Genomic DNA, 17,803 nt, shown 5'->3' with positions numbered 1-17,803 from the left:
CTGTATAAGAAAAGCCAGTGCAGACTGCATCTGCTGAGGAGACTCAGGTGTTTTGGAGTGCAGGGGAACTCCTGAAGACCTTTTATGACTGGTGGCACCGACCACCTTCTATGGAGTGGTTGTCGTGGGGCAGCAGCATCTTGACTGCAGATAGGAACAGACTTAACAGACTGGTTAAGAGGGCCAGTCCTGTCCTGGGATGCCTACTTGACCCAGTGGGGGTTGTGGGAGAAAGGAGAATGATGGTTAAGGCATCATTCTAGATGGAGAACATGTCCCACCCCAAGCAGGACACTCTGCCACTCTGCAGCACTAGACAGCTCCTTCAGTGACAGGCTGCTTCACCTGCAGAACGTGTAGGGGAGATATTGCAGGTCCTACCTTCCTGTTGCTGTCAGACATTGAACACAGTTCCCAGTAGACCACACACACTGAAACTGACAAATTCACTCATGTGCAATATCAATTTGAACAAAACTGTACAATATCAATATTCCCTATGTGCAATAATGTGAACTCAACCAGTGCCTTTTTATACTCATTATATGCTTACTATGTTTTATGCAAATTTCTACATTGTGGAATTAATAAAGGATTATATTGTATATAATTATATTGTATATATACACTTATTTTACACAGTATTTTCTTAATTTCCCAGAATGAGATGAGAAGATGGATGTCTATCTCATGCACAGAGCTAACCACATTCTGACTTCAGCTCCGTATCTTAAAAAGTAATGCACCTATTTAGCATTACATTCATATAACGTTGTCCCAACTCATGATGGACGCTCAAAACTGATGCAGCAGAACAAGAGATATCATAATTCCTGCTTCACACATTCTTCTTCCTTGTCAAAACCTGGTACCTATTACATTTCTCACAATACAACTTGACCACCAACAGTTTGGACAGAGACTTGGGTGTGTTATGCCTGAGATGGTTCAGAAAGGAGATGGCACTCTTACAGCCATTTACTGTATCTGTTGCCCTTTTAGAAATCTCATGGCAGGTCCGTTTATTTGGCAGTCTCTTCACTCCAATGGGAGAAGCAAACATGATCAGAGGTAATGACCAGTTCTTTCGCTCCATAATCACCAAAGTAAATACTGGACACATTTTTCACAAGCCACCTATCTTCCAACAGTAAATTGGAATTTTTCAAACACACGGATCAGAAGAAAATTTACTTTGTACGAGACCTGTCTCTGTCTAAGCAACACACTCACGAGATGTGGCAAAACAGATCTCTTCCAAAGCTGCTCTATAAGCATATTAATCATATTAAGATAGCAGATCAAAAACAAGCAGCAAAATAAGGTGCAAACACAAAATTTGTGCTGTATGAGCTTGAGGGCAGCTGTGGCTCAGGAGGTAGAGCGGTCCTCCGCTTATCAGAAGGTCGGTGGTTTGATCCCTGGCCTCAGCAGTCTACATGTTGAAGTATCCTTGAGAAAGATACTGAACCTCAAATTGCTCCCGATGCTGTGCATTGTTTTGTGAGTGTGTTAATGTTCGTAATAATCAGGTGGCCACCATTGTGCGAATGGGTGAATTCAGGCTTGTGTTGTAACAGCCCTTGAGTGGTTGTCAGACTAGAAAAGTGCTATAGAAATAGAGTCCATTTAATGTTTTGACATGGACAAGCAATAGTCCATCAGTAATGCACTAGTGTTAATAATGCCCAACCTTTGTGCACAATTGGCTGTAATATGGGAACAAGTTATCTGGCTTTTCTTTTCTAAAGGATGTAGACAGGTACCAGTAAAATATTTGACTATTCATGCCCAGTTAGGACACAGGAAGTGTATACCATGTCATACCAGTGGTATAGCTTGTGCGTCATCTTTTGGTATTGAATATCTTTGGTTATGCAAGTAGTGGCTAATGTAATGCTGAGCCTCTGGCCTGCAGCTGAGATGAGGAATCGGCTGTAGAGTTCTCACTCAAACTCCACATCAACAGATTTTTTCTAGTTTCAAATTTGTACTCTTCAGTCCCACCCAACGCTGATTCAGGTGACCTCACACAGCTCCATCTGGAAACACTAAAGGCTTTATACTAACTTTCATGAACTTTTAGTGCAAGTTCAAACAGGCAGACAACTAACTGTCATCACACCGAAGCCCCACTTCTCAACTATTATCCAATGAAATCACTTGGTTCTGTGTGCAGACTTTCTAATCATCCAGTGATCATCTTAGCTGAAGAATATTTAAACCACCTTACCAATTTTATCTCTCTCTGCTGCCAGCTTCGTCCCTCCACCATCCCCCCACCCACCGTCACCAGTGTCAAGGCTCCATCTACAGCTTCCTAGGGGGATCTACGATTGGCTGTTATTTATAGTGCTCTATCTCTATACATCTCTATAATCAATGGGGTCAACACCAAACTTTCTCTCAAATAAAGGTTAATTTAATGTCAGCTTTTGCCTTTATAGTAGTACTCCACAACACCTTTAAACATACTTTGATCTGGAAAATTGGGTTCTCCTTTAAGATACAGACATGACAGTGATATTGATTTTCTCATCTCCAACTCCATTAATGCAACTTATACTCTTGTTACACACACACACACACACACACACACACACACACATATAAAAGTATAATGAAAGTCTAATATAGTTGTGTTATATTAGTTGAGTCCGATCTAATTACCTATGTTTGTTTCACATATTGATGGAAAATTCATCAGTTTGAACCTGTCTCCTATTTGTTCCAGTAAATGTGTTTGTCTGTGCACAACAGCAAGAGCAGGATATCCTGACGTTTCCACACACACAAATGCCCAGCCTCCAAAAACACAATGCACCTTTCACACTCAGGCTGACTACATAGTTTCTCCATTATCCTGCTGGGCAGAATGAGTTGTTCCTCCCTAAAACACTCAATGCCTGCTCTATCCTAAAGGATAAACTATCCTCTATATCCACATACTACCATAAAGACCTCCCAGACCTCCCATTCTCTCTTTCTTCTACTGTCTATGTCACCAGCTATGAAAAGACCATACAGTCTGTCTTACTGTCTTCACATACACACATGCATAACAGAGACAGAATAAACAGCATCACTTGAGCCGATGGGCTAAAAATACACAACCTTCTTTTCTCTGAGACATGCCCTCTCTCTCATAGCCCAAAATACTCCCGTCTTCATTTCATTGTGTTTTGTTGCACTTGGTACACTGCAGATCCTCAACTGAAAGCTCCAAACATACACTTCACTGTCTCTCCAATAAATGATTGTCCAAAAAAGTTTGTCTTCCTTTTTACCCAAAAGTCAAAAGTCTGGATGTGCTTCTTTAAAAACAAAGTTGGACCCAACAACAAATGTTCAAACTGCTTCCAGTCTTTTTTAACAACTTCCCGTTACTGAGAAGCAAAACTTCATGCCCCCCATACACACCTGGTGTTCTCCAGTCTGTATGAAGTTTTGTTAACAAATATTGATTGTACTGTGAATGAGTGCTGAGGTAACAAGACTACATTTGCAGTAAGTTTTGACACTGCAAATAAAATTAATTAACTATTACAAAGTAATTGCCACACAGACATCATGGGGCCTTTAGGACCCTTGAGGGTCCAGCATCCTGGGGCAGTTTCCCACATTGTCCACTTGGTATTTCAACCTTCGATTCAAACATGAAGGCTAATGTTACATAATTTCTCAGTAATGATGCACTTCAAACTCTCAAAAATATAAAGACTTGTCTTTCACTATGGATTGCCAGAATGCTAAGTTGCAGTTATATTTTCACACATGTCCTTATTCCATGATCATGGTCTAGTTGTACAGTTGTACATTAAGCCACAGCTATGAAAACCGATGTCACTTCTCTAAATGTATTGTGATATAACAATGTAGCCTTCTTCTGTTGCACTCTGAGTTGAGTTGCATAAGAGCCGTGGAGATGCAAAGTATCTCACATGCCTGCATGTTTCTTGAAAGTGTGAGACGAAGCAAGAAAGAGACAAAGAAAGGACAAGGAGTATGTCTCGGTCGATGAAAACTTCAGGTGAATGCTGCTTGAGTGTCTGCTGATATTTGAAGAACCCCTGATTCAGTAATATTGAAGTATTCAAATACATATGCACCAACACACATAATTTGGATATACTGTGTGTGTGTGTGTGTGTGTGTGTGTGTGTGTGTGAGAGAGAGAGAGAGAGAGAGAGAGAGAGAGAGAGAGAGAGAGAGAGAGAGAGAGCAAGAGAGAGAGCCTCTCCTCACCTGGGCCATGGTGTTCAGCAGGACTTTGGCTGGCTCCAGGTCCTCAGCATGGCTTGTGAAACCTCAGGTTGGCTCTCGGTAGATGATGTTGAGGTTTTGATGATGAAGGGGTGTGGTGGGAGTTCACTTCACACACACAGCTTGGTGTTATATCACTTGTGTCGCTGGTGTGTTGTAAACCCACATGCTCACACACACCGCCTGCTTCCTCCTCCTCTGTGACAGCAATGTCCTCTGAAACACTCGCTCTTGGAAATACAGTTCTCCTCTTTCTTTTTCTCCCCCTTCTTCTACTCTCCTTCCCTCTTCCTGACCACAACCTGTGTGTAATCCACCTTTTTTCTTTTCAGATGACACTGAAGGGGACTTTATATCCCTTTATTTCTGTCCTCCATGCTCCGGTCTTCCCCGCTTCAGTGTTTGGTTGGTTGTAATCTGGGCTCACACCGCTCACTGCCTCTCGTTTTCCTCCTCCTCTCGCTTCTGCTCTCTCCCTCTCAGCTGCTCCCCCTCCTCCTCCTCCTTCCTCTAAAACCCTCCTGCTTTTCCCCTCCCTCACTACACACAGCATTAGTGAGAGACAGAGGGAAGGGGAGGGTGGAGGGATCAGAGGGATGTGTGTCTGTGTGTGTCTGTGTGTACCATGTGACCTGATGGTGTAGTAGGACTCCCCCAGCAGCTGTCACACTCATTCCTTCATAGTGCTTTACTGTGAGCTTCATACACTTCCACTGATGACCAGTGTTGGTAGACTGTCAATAGAGCAGGGATAAGTAAAACCAGCTGAGTCCCTGCTGCAAAGTGAAGCATAGTAAGGGATTTATTGTCACATACCGTAGATCCCACCTGAACAAGGTAAAACGTCAGAGAGAATAATTTGGAGAAATTTGTGCAGTACACTGATTCATATTTTTTATTATAACAATGGATCAAATGACTATGTATATAGAGAAAGCGGACACACATAGTGACTAATTGATAAAAAATGATCACCAGCTCTGTTTTCCTCTGCTGTCCAGAGCATTTTACTGTTTTACTGTTTTGGTTGACTCTTACCACTCCCATCAACCTTGGTTCCAAAATAAAACCCAGCACCAAACGGCAGACAGACAGTTAGCAAAAGTTAACAGATAGCTAATGAACATGGTTGCCGCTAAACACCACAATATATCCCCAAAACAGCTAAACTAGAGATTGAAATCCATTTGCTGGTGACAGAGACATGACTCCAGCTGAATGCTAATGTTGCACCATGTCTGCTAAAATTTGTTGCTAACATTTGCCACAATAACTTATAAAGTCATGATAATAAAGTTGTGTACAGCTTATTCCCTTACCCCAAGTACTCAAAAAATAAATTAGAATTGCTTTAACTGCACCAAAACTCAACCAATAACAATCATCTTAAAGAATAATTGAGGTTATTACAACTTGGGCCTTCTTTTGTAGTTTTATACACCATTTTTACAGTTTAAAACAATGTACTCAGCAAAGTGGTTGCTGAGATCTGGAAACATAGCAATGTTGCTAGTATAACAGGGCAAGCAACACAAGCAGGCAGGTTGTAAACAAGGCAACAATTTATCCAGATTATCAAACCCACATTATTTGAAAGCAAAACTGAAGATGAGCACAAAAATGGTGGCTATGATTGCTCTTAACACATGAGAACTTATACACTATAGTCAGTACAGCAGGTCAAAGCTGGTGCAGGAAGTTTACAACGGACAGTTTTTGGTTATGATGTTCCAGTGAGACATGTATACACACAAATATTACTGCAGCTTTGCCTTGGAATGTTTCAGCTCTGATGTGCAACAACAAGTTGTAACAAACTGGAATTGTCCTTTAAGAGATCCCTTTGGATTTTTGGCCCAGTTAAATCTGACTGTTGTGCTCCAGAAAATTCCCAGGAATTGTTCGATCACACATTTAATCTTAAATTGAAAGGTGGGCAAACCTTTATAACAGCACGGAACACCATAGGTGTATACTTAATCCAGAATACCACTACAATGAATTATACCTGTGCACCCATGTCTGAAATCTGGTCAACAAGTGTTACAGAATTCCATTTAAGGGTGTCCTATTGACAAATTGTGAAGTATTGATGAGCTGTACAATAACTCAATCAGAATATGTTATATCAAATAGAGACAAGGTAGTTAATGCTGACTGGACCATCTGATTTTTACTACTGAGTATGACCTTTTAAGTTCTAGAAGCCTGTTTGACGCATCATTGCAACAAAATAACTAATAACTAATAAGTAACTGACAGAAATCACAGATTATTGACAGTTCTGCAACATGTTAACCATTCTGTTATTTAATAGAAACACACACAAGTAACACAGTAACACATATGTAGAGTCAGTCTATCCTTGAGGAATGAGGAAAAGGACATCCTGTGGTGCTTCCCCTGAGCTGTATAGCTGGAAACTCCCACCCCACAACAGGAACGGGTAGGCTGGGCCGTCACAGCGGTTCACTGCTCTCCACAAACCATTCAAATTACTCCTGTTTGCACAGTAGTTTAGTGCTCACAGACACGTGGCCTGGAAAATAAACATCCACCAGAGTTGTTTAATTTACAGATATCTACTGCTTATTGTTCTGCTGATTTGACTAATTATTACTCCTGGACACTACAGGCCTGAATGCATCCTTAACCACTGGCATTACTCAGTTTAATTGGGGTGTATTTGAACAGCCTGTGAGTTTACCAACGAATTGTTATGAGGAAAAAAGAGTAATCTCAGATGCTTGAGGTTGGCTGTAAAAATGTTGCTCAGTACAGAAACTATGAAAGGTGAATGGCACCATCTGGTGCACAATATATGTACAAGGACTTGAATTTGCATGGATTCCATAAACCTCCAGTCAACAAAGAAATCAAATGGAATAAACTTTTGACATTTGGAGTCATGGGTCTAAATCATGCATTTTACCATCATATATAAGAGATTCTAAGATGTCTATGTTTTGTGGTTTAATCATTTATTTTTCAGATGGGGTGAAAAATTCTCTCAAGGAATGTTATGTCTATTTAAACCTTGAATTTGAATAAATTAAATTTGCTTTATAATACAGGTTTAGAACCTTTACATTCTCTCAGCACATGGTGTTCAGGTGTGTTACGGATGATTTTTGATGAAATACAGAAGTTGCCTCTGGGGTTAAAGTACCCCTGCACTAATGGTATACAGCAGTGTTGCTGCCACCATGTCAAAAAAAAAGTCTACTCAGATCACTGTGTACTTTTCTGGCAGTAATTAATTATTTCAATCTGCAGTGTCAGCCTTCTGATTATTTTGTACACCTGCTGTTGCGGATTCAGTACTACGATCTGTACTGAAGTTGAACAATTGGTGGCGGTATTGTCATTAGTGCGATGAATGGCAAACGAAGAAGAAGAGGCTAGCGCCCCGCTATGTTTTTAGCATTATGACTCCTTAACTTGACGGTAGACACTGTACAGCGTGTAGCTGGTTAGATCTGGGGCTTTTATTTCTTGGCAAGCCGGCTGCACCTTGATAAACTACACATGGCACTCGCGTGCTTGTGTTCTCTCGTTAGCGGCGCAGTTTGTTTTTCTCACAAGTTCTTGTTTGTATGAACTGACAGCTCAGCTAGTTAGCCTTCCGTACCTGAAGCTAACTCCGCTAATTCAACAGTGGCTGAAAAAACTAGTGACACTGTTGCCAGGGTAAGCAGTAAAATGTACATACTGTTGCTGACAGAACATGAAAACAGATAAGTGTTTTCTCTTTTTTTTCTTTTCCTTTTTTTTTTTTTTTTTTTTTCGAGGTTAGGTTACATTAGCTATTTGGAATAAGTTATGTGCGATATGTAGCTACAAAACGTGCGAACGCCTGACAGCACCAAACTTTATCAGAAGTTGTCGTACTTTTTGTTTTCTTGGTTGCCACTAAACTTAACTTACATATGCACTGCAGCATGATTGTCTCTCGTTAACTCTACGTTAAATCTATCGTGTTAAAACGTGAATCATACGCATCCAAACAAGCGTGTATGAAAAAGCTGATTAGACACAAGCAACCAAAGTGAAGTGTGTTATTATTTAGTATTTTCAAACTATTTTATGAAACAGGTGTTTTCCATTACCTGAACATACTGATGTGTTTTTTTTTTCCTTAAAATATGTAGTAAACTCTCAGTCTATTAGGGAGCGACAGCATGTTCCAGCTCTACTTACATAAATACATGAAAAGACAATGATGCATTCATATTGTTTTCCACGAAGAAAAAATACAAGTCTGATTCGTTTTTTGAGACTTTGACTTTAGTCAAGCCATGATATTAAAGTATTCACGTCAGAAAATAGCCAAAAAAAAACCTCTATTGCCACCTCAATTGCCCATAGCCCAAAGTAATGTGGTCTCTACTTTGGGTGTGCGAAAAATAACATTCCTAATATTTGAGTACCCAGTATTATCTAAAACATCTTATGAGACTCAGAAGTTCCCTTTAAATTCACTTTATAGTTCTACTTTTTTTTATTTTGAGATGATCAGAAAAAAGATCCAGAATTTTTCATGTTGCTGTTTCGTTGTGTAATGAATTCTGTTGTACTTCATTTGAAATTGACACTAAATCAAAGGGACTTGTGAAAGCTGTATTTGTTTATTCTGGTGGAATTCATGCCCTCACATTTGAATGAAGTCTCATTCATTGGACGAAAATATAATATTACCGTTCAATATCTTTCAGATATCCAGTTCTTTCTCCTGATTCGTACGGCTGAATCAGAAGCTGTCTAGAAAAGGATGTTGTGTTCGCAGACATGGCCAGAGCAAGGTGGGATCTGAGGACACAGAGTGTAGCTGTGGAGCAATCAGGAGTGACAAGAAGGCTTGAGGGCTGATGTCTACTTCATAAACACACATCGCTCGACTCTCGCTGTGGAAAAAACCTCAGCATGGTGAAGACAGCAAAGATGGAGCTGCTGAGAGCACTCATCAGTGAGTGTTTGTCCGCAGCCGCCCAGGAGATCCTCAAGGTTGTAGAAAGAACCATTATGGAGTACGAAGAGGAAATGTCCTGTTCAAAGTGGGTGGTGGACAGCCACCGCAGACTGCTGGATGTCGCAAAGTCGCATAGTGAAGGTCAGTTTATCATGTTTGCTCTCTATAAAATAAATCGTGACATACAGTACCAGTCAGAAGTTTGGACATACCTTCTCATTCAATGTTTTTTCTTAATTTTTTTTATTTTCTAAATTGTAGATTAATACTGAAGACATCCATACTATGAAAGAACACATATGGAATGATGTAGTAAACAAAAAAGTGTTAAACAAACCAGAATATGTTTTGTATTTTAGATTCTTCGAAGTAGCCACCATTTGCTCTGATGACAGCTTTGCACACTCAATCAGCTTCATGAGGTAGTCATCTGGGGCCTCATTTATAAAACATTGCGTAGAATCCATACTAAAAGTGTGCGTACGCCCAAAAGCTGAAAATGGCGTACGCCAAAAAATATTCGGATTTATAAAACGTGCGTACTCACACCTGCACGCAATTTTCCCTTTATAAATCACACTCCACCTGGAAGATTGCGCAGGTGGATTCACCTCACATCCCGCCTCCGACACACCCACATTTTACCATGAATGGTCAATGCAAAGTACCTCATGAATGGCTTTGCATATAAATACGCCTGCTGATCAATGGCATTTTACGTTCGATCATGGCAGAGAAAAGAAAAAGAAATTTTACGGAGACTGAAATCGAGGTGCTTGTGGGTGAGGTGGAGGCCAGAAAGGATATTTTGTTTGGTGGTCACAGTAGTGGCGTCACGAATACAATAAAAAAAAAAAAGAGTGGCGGCACGTCGTCACCGCAGTGAATAGTTCCAGTGCCACAGAGCGATCTGTGGCAGAAATTACAGATCCCTACACTACTGTGCGCCAAGATGAATGTGTCATGTGTTGACCCAGGCCACCGTGCCACTACATTCGTCAAGATCATGTCCGAGGTACAAATAATTTGTACATTGAGTGAATGCACATTTTTTCGATTCACATAAGCAAATTCATTTTCACTCTGAGCCCTTATAGCAATATATTTGGGAAACCGGACATTGCTGCAAATATCCCAGACCTAAGGACACAATTTAACTGAATTATATCATACCCAAAAGGGGTTTTAGACAAACAATGTAACATTATATAATATTAATCATATCAAACACTTACCTGTCGGCTAATTCCCACTGAAAGGAGCCAGTCGCCAGAAACCCCAGAGTGGTCAGCACCTGGATATGCGCCGGGATGGCGCGGTTCCGGCGGGTGGGTCTATCTAACACTGGGCCCAGTTCAGCACATAGATCCAACAGCACTGCTCTAGGGAATCTAAATCGGCTTATTAGCCAGTCATCATCATGGGCCAGCAAATCTCCGTGGTCCCTAAAATTTCTCTCCATCCTGATCCTACCATTTGCGTGATCTTCCAGCAGTGCCAGCGCATCCATTGTGCAGCATTACGCACGAGTGTCACCGCACTATTTATATGCTTACTCAGCAAATTGAATGATTGTTTGTCAGAATTACTACTAATCCATCAGTGCCATCCACCGCTCTGTATCATTTGAAGATGGAAGTATGATATATGAACATTGTGCATACAGTAGTAGGCCTAACGGCTCATTAAAGGAACACATCTATAACACTGCAGACTTGGGTGTTTATGATTACGCGGGTCTATAAGTCTGATATGTGATGACATTAAATGTATGAGATCAATCTGGCTTCAATTCACCACCTCACCATCTGCACCGCCAGTTTCCCCGTCTCCAAAATGTTCGTACGCAAGCATCAAAGTTGGCGTACCGGTGCGCACATTCTCACGCTAAGTTTATTTTTATAAATCACAACCTTTGCGTAGGAAGTTGCGTACGCAACTTTCAAGCCCCGTTTTGTGCGTAAGCAAGTTTTATAAATGAGGCCCCTGGAATGGTTTTCCAACAGTCTTGAAGGAGTTCCCAGAGGTGCTGAGCACTTGTTGGCTGCTTTGCCTTCACTCTGCAGTCCAACTCATCCCAAATCATCTCTCTTTCTTGGTCAAATAGCCTGGAGGTGTGTTTGGGGTCATTGTCCTGTTGAAAAACAAATGATGGTCCCACTAAGCACAAACCAGATGGGATGGCATATCGCTGCAGAATGCTGTGGTAGCCATGCTGGTTGTGTGCCTTTAATTGTGAATAAATCACCTACAGTGTCACCAGCAAAGCACCCCCACACCATCACACCTCCTCCTCCATGCTTCACGATGGGAACCACACATATAGGGCGTATTCGCACCTGCCTTGTTTGGTTCGAACCAAACCAAAAAAAATAAATAAATAAATAAAAAAATAAAAAAATCGCTGGTGCAGACCTTTTGGGATGGTGTGAATACAAACCATTGAAATCTTGTGCAGACCAAACAGCCGGACCGAGATCCAGCCGGAGAGGTGGTCTCGGTTCACTTCCAAACAAACCCTGGTGCGGTTTGCTTGATATGTGAAAGCGACCACACTCGGTCCAACCCAGTTCTAAAAATTATATGCCTTTTTGGACACAACAGGCTCCCCTTGCTGCGGGCATTGTGGGAAATATTGTTTTGATTAGCGCGGTAACTCCAAAGATTAGCAGCACGTTATCAGACCGTTGGTTTAAAATGAATCGTGGCTCAACATGGAGCAAAGAGGACACGAAATGTCTTTTGGAGATTTACCTTTTTTTTTTCTTAAAAACCAAACCAAAGACAGCGGACCAAAGGACTTTACTGGTCTGAATACACCCATAGAAACCATCCACTCACCTTTTCTGCGTCTCACAAAGAAATGGCAGATGGAGCCAAAAATCTCAAATTTGGACTCATCAGACCAAAGGACAGATTTCCACTGGTCTAATGTCCATTCCTTGTGTTTTTGGCCCAAGCAATTCTCTTCTTCTTGTTGTTCTTCCTCAGAAGTGGTTTCTTAACAGCAAGTTGACCATGAAGGCCTGACTCACACAGGATTCCCCTCTGAACAGTTGATGTTGAGATGTGTCTGCTACATGAGCTCTGTGAAGCATTTATGTGGACTCTAATCTGTTAATTTGCAGTTTATGAGGCTGGTAACTCTGATGAATTTATCCTCTGCAGCAGAGGTAATTCTTGGTCTTCCTTTCCTGTGGCAGTCCTCATGAGAGCCAGTTTTATCATAGCGTTTGATGGTCTTTGTGACTGCACTTGAGGATATGTTCAAAGTTCTTGAAATTTTCTGGATTGACTCACCTTCATGTCATAAAGTAATGATGGACTGTCGTTTCTCTTTACTTTGTTGAGTGGTTCTTGTCGTAATATGGATTAGAACAGTAGTCAAATAGGGCCATTCACTGTATAGACCTTTGTACCATCCCTACCTCTGCACAACACAACTGATGGTCTCAAACACATTAAGAAGACAAGACATTCCAGAAATTAACTCTTGACAAGGCACACCTGTTCATTGAAAACCATTCCAGGTGACCTCCTCATGAAGCTGATTGAGAGAATGCCAAGAGTCTGCAAAGCTGTCATCAAAGCAAATGGTGGCTTCTTTGAAGAATCTAAAATACAAAACATATTCTGGTTTGTTTAACACTTTATTGTTTACTACATAATTCCATATGTGTTGCTTCATAGTTTAGATGTCTTCAGTATTAATCTACAATTTAGAAAATAAAAAAAAAAATAAAGAGGAAATCATTGAATGAGAAGATGTGTCCAAACTTTTGACTGGTGCTGTATTCAAGTTAAAAAACACAGAAACGCCTGAGGTTTGAAATTGTCCTTGATAGCGGGCATTATCGTTTGTAGCATTAGAAGTATTTTCCAATGGTCGATGATTTCCTAATGGGCAGGCTGCTGGTGCTTGCAAAACAGTAATCACAAGCCTATGCCTTTGCACTGCAATGCATCATTTTTGGGTGGTATTCAAGGAAGCTCAGGATGTGTTACAGATGCTATGAATAAAATATGACTCTTTCGTAACATCACTTTTTAAAGATTCTGAAGCTCTTCTTAACTTATATTATTAACCTATTGTTTTGCCCTCTAACTGCAAATACAAAAAAATGAAATACATCACTAAAATTTAATTTAATTCAATTGGCCATAAATTTGGACATTCCCAAGTGAATTTCATACTTGAGAGATGTGAACTGAAATACACCCAGTGTGTAAAGATTGCTAAGTAATGAACAGAGCCACATCTGAGACACTCTAGTCACAGGGCCAGTGGACACATATACTGTACACAGGCTAGATTGTCGGAGGCAGCCAGATCATGCGTGCATTACATGCTCACATTGACATTATATGCAATCAGCATCTGTTGCAGTTCAGTTTGGCATTTTACAGCCCAGCTGAAGACATAGTCTCATCAGAATCTAACTTGTCTGTGAAATAAATGTCTCCTTTTCTTCAGACTCTTCCCAGATGTCTACCACAGATGTGAAATTGCAGCCTGGTCAACAGCAGCCTGCTGGTAGTGTGAACATCAGTGTGTGCTGGGAACCAGAAAACACCATATCAGAGCAAACACAGTACTGTCCCAACATGAACAACACTCATCCAGGCTCCTCTTCTGCCAGTGAAAATGATGAAAGTGACCAGGACATACTGGTTGATATTGAAGAGGATGATGTGAAGCAGGAGTGTGACGTGAACATCCCTTTGAATTTTCTCAAAGTGAAGAAACCGTTCAAATGTCCCGTTTGCTTGAGTGGTTTTTCTTCCAAAAAGACGATGGTGCGACACATCAAAAAGCATCCGGAGAACAAATCCTCATTGTACCAGTGCCAGTTCTGTGACCGCCACTTCTGCCACAAGTCAGAATTCATCATTCACACCAGGGCACACAAAGGCACCAAACCATACAAGTGCCAAGACTGTGACAAAAGCTTTGACCAGAGGGACAGATTGCTTGTTCACAAGCAAAAGCACACTGAGAAGAAAGCATATCAGTGTTTTAGTGAAAAGGTGGATGCAGAAATCCATCTCAGATCAGTGACACCTGCTGGTAGGATTGAAGAAGAGCTAGACTTCAGACAGGATGAATCCGGCATTAAGACATTTCCACTTACTATCACTCCCTATGATAAAAGTGAGTTTGATCAGGAGTCTCTGCAGCCACTGTGTCTTTACCAGATCCAGACCGTTGCTGATATAGATAAAGAGGCCTCAGCTGCCTTAACAGTTGATCACATCAAAACTGAGCCAATTGCAGCTGATGGTGGACTGTTGGACAGCACCGCAGATGATCAGCCACTCCTTTCAGTGATTCCAGGTGAACAGAGTAAAAGTGAGACAGAGCCCAAACATCTCAATATAAAAAATATCCTGCCAAGAAGACCTTCAGGAAAATCAACCGAGCTCGTTGTTCAGTTTGAAGCAGGAACAGCACAGAAACCCTACAAGTGTCCTTGTTGCACCAAATGTTTCTCCCTGACTAAAACTTTAATTAGACACATAAAGATCCATACAGAGGACAAACCATATCAGTGCCAATTTTGTGGGAGGAACTTCTGTCAGAAGTCAGACCTGGTGAATCATACAAGGATACATACAGGAGAGAGACCATTTCAGTGCCAAGAATGTCACAAATCCTTTGCCCAGAAAGGCAACTTGGTGGTTCACATGAGGAAGCATACAGGAGAGAAACGGTATCAGTGCCAAGAGTGCAGCTGTATCTTTGGAGAGAAGTCAACTTTAGAATGTCACATGCAGAGCCACACATAGTTTGAGGAGTTTGCAGATTTGTTTGAATGGTGCTTATCTAACCTCAATACCTTTATTGAGAACCCAATACCTTTGTACTGAGTGAAATGTGTCTGAGGCAAGTGAAGTACTAAATGCTGGATTGAATGTATGGTCAGATTCATAACAGTTACTTATTTGATCATATAGTTCTGATCAGAGGTGTCCCGGTTGACAAGTAGTCCCACCACAAGGTCCATTAGTAGCTGTTCTGGAACCTTTGATTGTATCACATTAATTTCCTTCGCACTTGGAGTTTATCATAGCATCCTAGTGAATTGTAAATAAAAAGATTTTTAGAGCACTTCAAGGACTTCTCATTCAGGTTTGCTTCAAAGCTGATGTTTAACATTATTTTTTCAAGGTCATCAATATACTCAGCTTTGAAGTCAATATTGATGAGGAGGTCCTCAGTTGTTCTGCAAATCTGCACATCTAATGCCATGGCAACTGGACATACACTACTCACAAAAAGTTAGGGGTATTCGGCTTTTGGGTGAAATTTCAGGATGAACCTAAAATTCACTATAACCTTTACAGGTGAACTTTTGACCTTCTCTAAACTTTTAAATGCACATGTCCAACTGTTCAATGTTTCAGTACTTGCACAACTTGCTGTTCTCTAACAAGGAGCTGAACGGCAAAATTCACAACAGGTGTTTGATCCATAAATCAACCAATAAATTTCTTGGTTCAATTAGAATTGGTATTTAAACAGTCCTCTTCATCATGCTGTTCACATTTTGACATCATGAGACCAAGATGACACCTAACAACTGATCAACAGTACCTCGCTATTGCGAGGCTTCAAACAGGATGTTCTGGAAGTGGCCACTGAGCTTAGAGTGTCATCAGCAGGTTGCAACAGAGATACAGAGAGACTGGAAGGGTCATAGAAAGGCATAGAAGTGGATGTCCTTTGGCCACATGCCACACTGATGACCACTTCGTTGTGAAAAGCCGGATGATGAATACCACTCAACTCCAGGCACATTTAAGGGAGGTGAGAGGCACCCAAGTGTCACGTCAGACCATTCGATACCATTTACATCAGTGTGATCTGCATGCTAGACGACCTGCAAGGACACCTGACCACACCACCAGGCATAGGCGTCATCGTCTTGCATGGGCCAGGGAGCATTTACGCTGGACGAGGGACCAGTGGGCCTCAGTGCTGTTCTCTGATGAAAGTCGATTCACGTTGAGCAGAAACGATGGCTGCCAACGATGTTGGAGACGCCAAGGAGAGCGGTATGCATCAGCCACTGTTGTCACCAGACGAGCCTTTGGTGGTGGTGGTACTACAGTGTGGACAGGTGTGTCTAGTCAATACAGAACTGCCCTACACTTTGTGAATGGTACAGTGACAAGCCCATAATACCTGAATAACATTATTGATTCAGTCATTGTGCCCCTGCATGAACAACAACGGCCTAATTTCATCTTCGTGGACGACAATGCTCCAGCTCATTGAGGTTGCATCATTAGGGAATGGCTGCTGGAGACTCGGGTACCTCATATGGAATGGCCTGCACTTTCTCTAGACCTGAATCCCATAAAAAACCTATGGGATCAGATGAGTCACTGTGTAGAGGTTCATAACTGTACCCAAGAACCTCAATGACCTGAGGACTGCCCTTCAAGAAGAGTGGGATGCCATGCCTCAGCAGACAATAAGTCGACTTGTGAACAGCATGAGAGGACGTTGTCAAGCTGTAATTGATGCTCTGGGGCACACGAGAAGTTATTGAGACCTTGACATTTTTTGTTGTGGTATACCCACCACTGTTGTTGGCTTTTGTTTCAATAAATTGTTTGAGATGAGGAAATCACCATTGCATGCTTCTACTTAAATGCCCTACATTCATGATAAAATATCACTGTAGCGTGAACTTTTTACATTTTCCATAAATTTCACCTGAAAGCCAAATATCCCTAACTTCTTGTGAGTAGTGTATTCCTTTTGCTAATGAAGATCATGTGATACAATTGAAAACTTCAGAACAACTATTGAGGAGGCCTTGTGGTAAACTTGGTTCCAGACTTCTGTTGTCCATTGACTTTGTTTTCCCTGGTAAGAGAACCAGGTAATAATAGCCTATTAGGAGGTGAGATATAGAATGGTTTTACCTAGCTTTATCCATGAAAAACATACTTAAGAACAAACTTCTTGCGCAAAGGAGCAGTAATAATTGGAGTTTTTATATAAAGTACAAGTCTAGGTGTGTTTTAGAAGGAGAAACCTGCCCCATAATGTAGTTTAATTATTAAAGGTAATGTGATTCATTTTCACATTAGGCATCTCAACAGCATTTATTTGGCAGAAAACCCAAAGTATTATTTTTAAGTTCAACTGTTGGTGTACCACAGGGCTTGTCTATCAAGTGCATTTAAATACAGCAGCAACAGACACACATATTGACACAGCAAGGTGGCTTTCCTGTAACAATAAACCAGCTGAGCTTGTTTAGTATGAAGTGTGGAGAGCATTGGCTCTGGCTATGTGAGACTACACAAAGAACACCATGAAAAAACAGTTTCCCACATCCAAGCTACTGCTCTGCTTATTTAATTGGTTTCAAATGAGGCTTAACCTTCACACAATGTGACTGTCCATCAACATTAAAAACATCAACTTTGCTCCAGTGTGTGGGTCTGTAACAGATGATGCTAGCCACATTAGCTGCAGAATGTGCAACCCAAATTCAACAGGCTAACCAGTAAAATAAGCTGTAAAGCAGCATAAAAATGACAAAACTTACAGGT

General features: G+C 41.1%; 2 protein-coding genes across 3 annotated transcripts in view; one reads left to right on the top strand and one right to left on the bottom strand.

Moving 5' to 3' along the window:
- The window catches only part of LOC143338594 (rho GTPase-activating protein 23-like), a 68,079-nt gene extending 63,598 nt beyond the window's left edge, over positions 1-4,481 (bottom strand). Inside the window, exon 1 of one of the 2 annotated variants that reach the window (XM_076759083.1) lies at positions 4,246-4,481. In XM_076759083.1, the coding sequence (XP_076615198.1) occupies positions 4,246-4,254 (9 nt within the window). In that variant the 5' untranslated portion in view covers positions 4,255-4,481. The remainder of the gene's footprint in view (positions 1-4,245) is intronic. The other variant, XM_076759080.1, reaches the window with a different exon arrangement.
- A 3,216-nt stretch (positions 4,482-7,697) lies between these two features.
- Positions 7,698-17,368, top strand: LOC143338636 (uncharacterized). The gene is made up of 3 exons (XM_076759182.1): positions 7,698-7,953; positions 8,979-9,373; positions 13,707-17,368. The coding sequence occupies exons 2-3, from the start codon at positions 9,187-9,189 to the stop codon at positions 15,017-15,019; spliced, it is 1,500 nt and encodes a 499-aa protein (XP_076615297.1). The 5' UTR covers positions 7,698-7,953; positions 8,979-9,186; the 3' UTR covers positions 15,020-17,368.
- The last annotated feature ends 435 nt before the right edge of the window (positions 17,369-17,803 follow it).

This window comes from Chaetodon auriga, chromosome 20 (genome assembly GCF_051107435.1).
Source record: "Chaetodon auriga isolate fChaAug3 chromosome 20, fChaAug3.hap1, whole genome shotgun sequence".
NCBI classification, from domain to species: Eukaryota; Metazoa; Chordata; class Actinopteri; order Chaetodontiformes; family Chaetodontidae; genus Chaetodon; species Chaetodon auriga.
The sequence above is the reverse complement of the archived record's forward strand: the minus strand, read 5'-3'. Positions and strand labels throughout refer to the sequence as shown.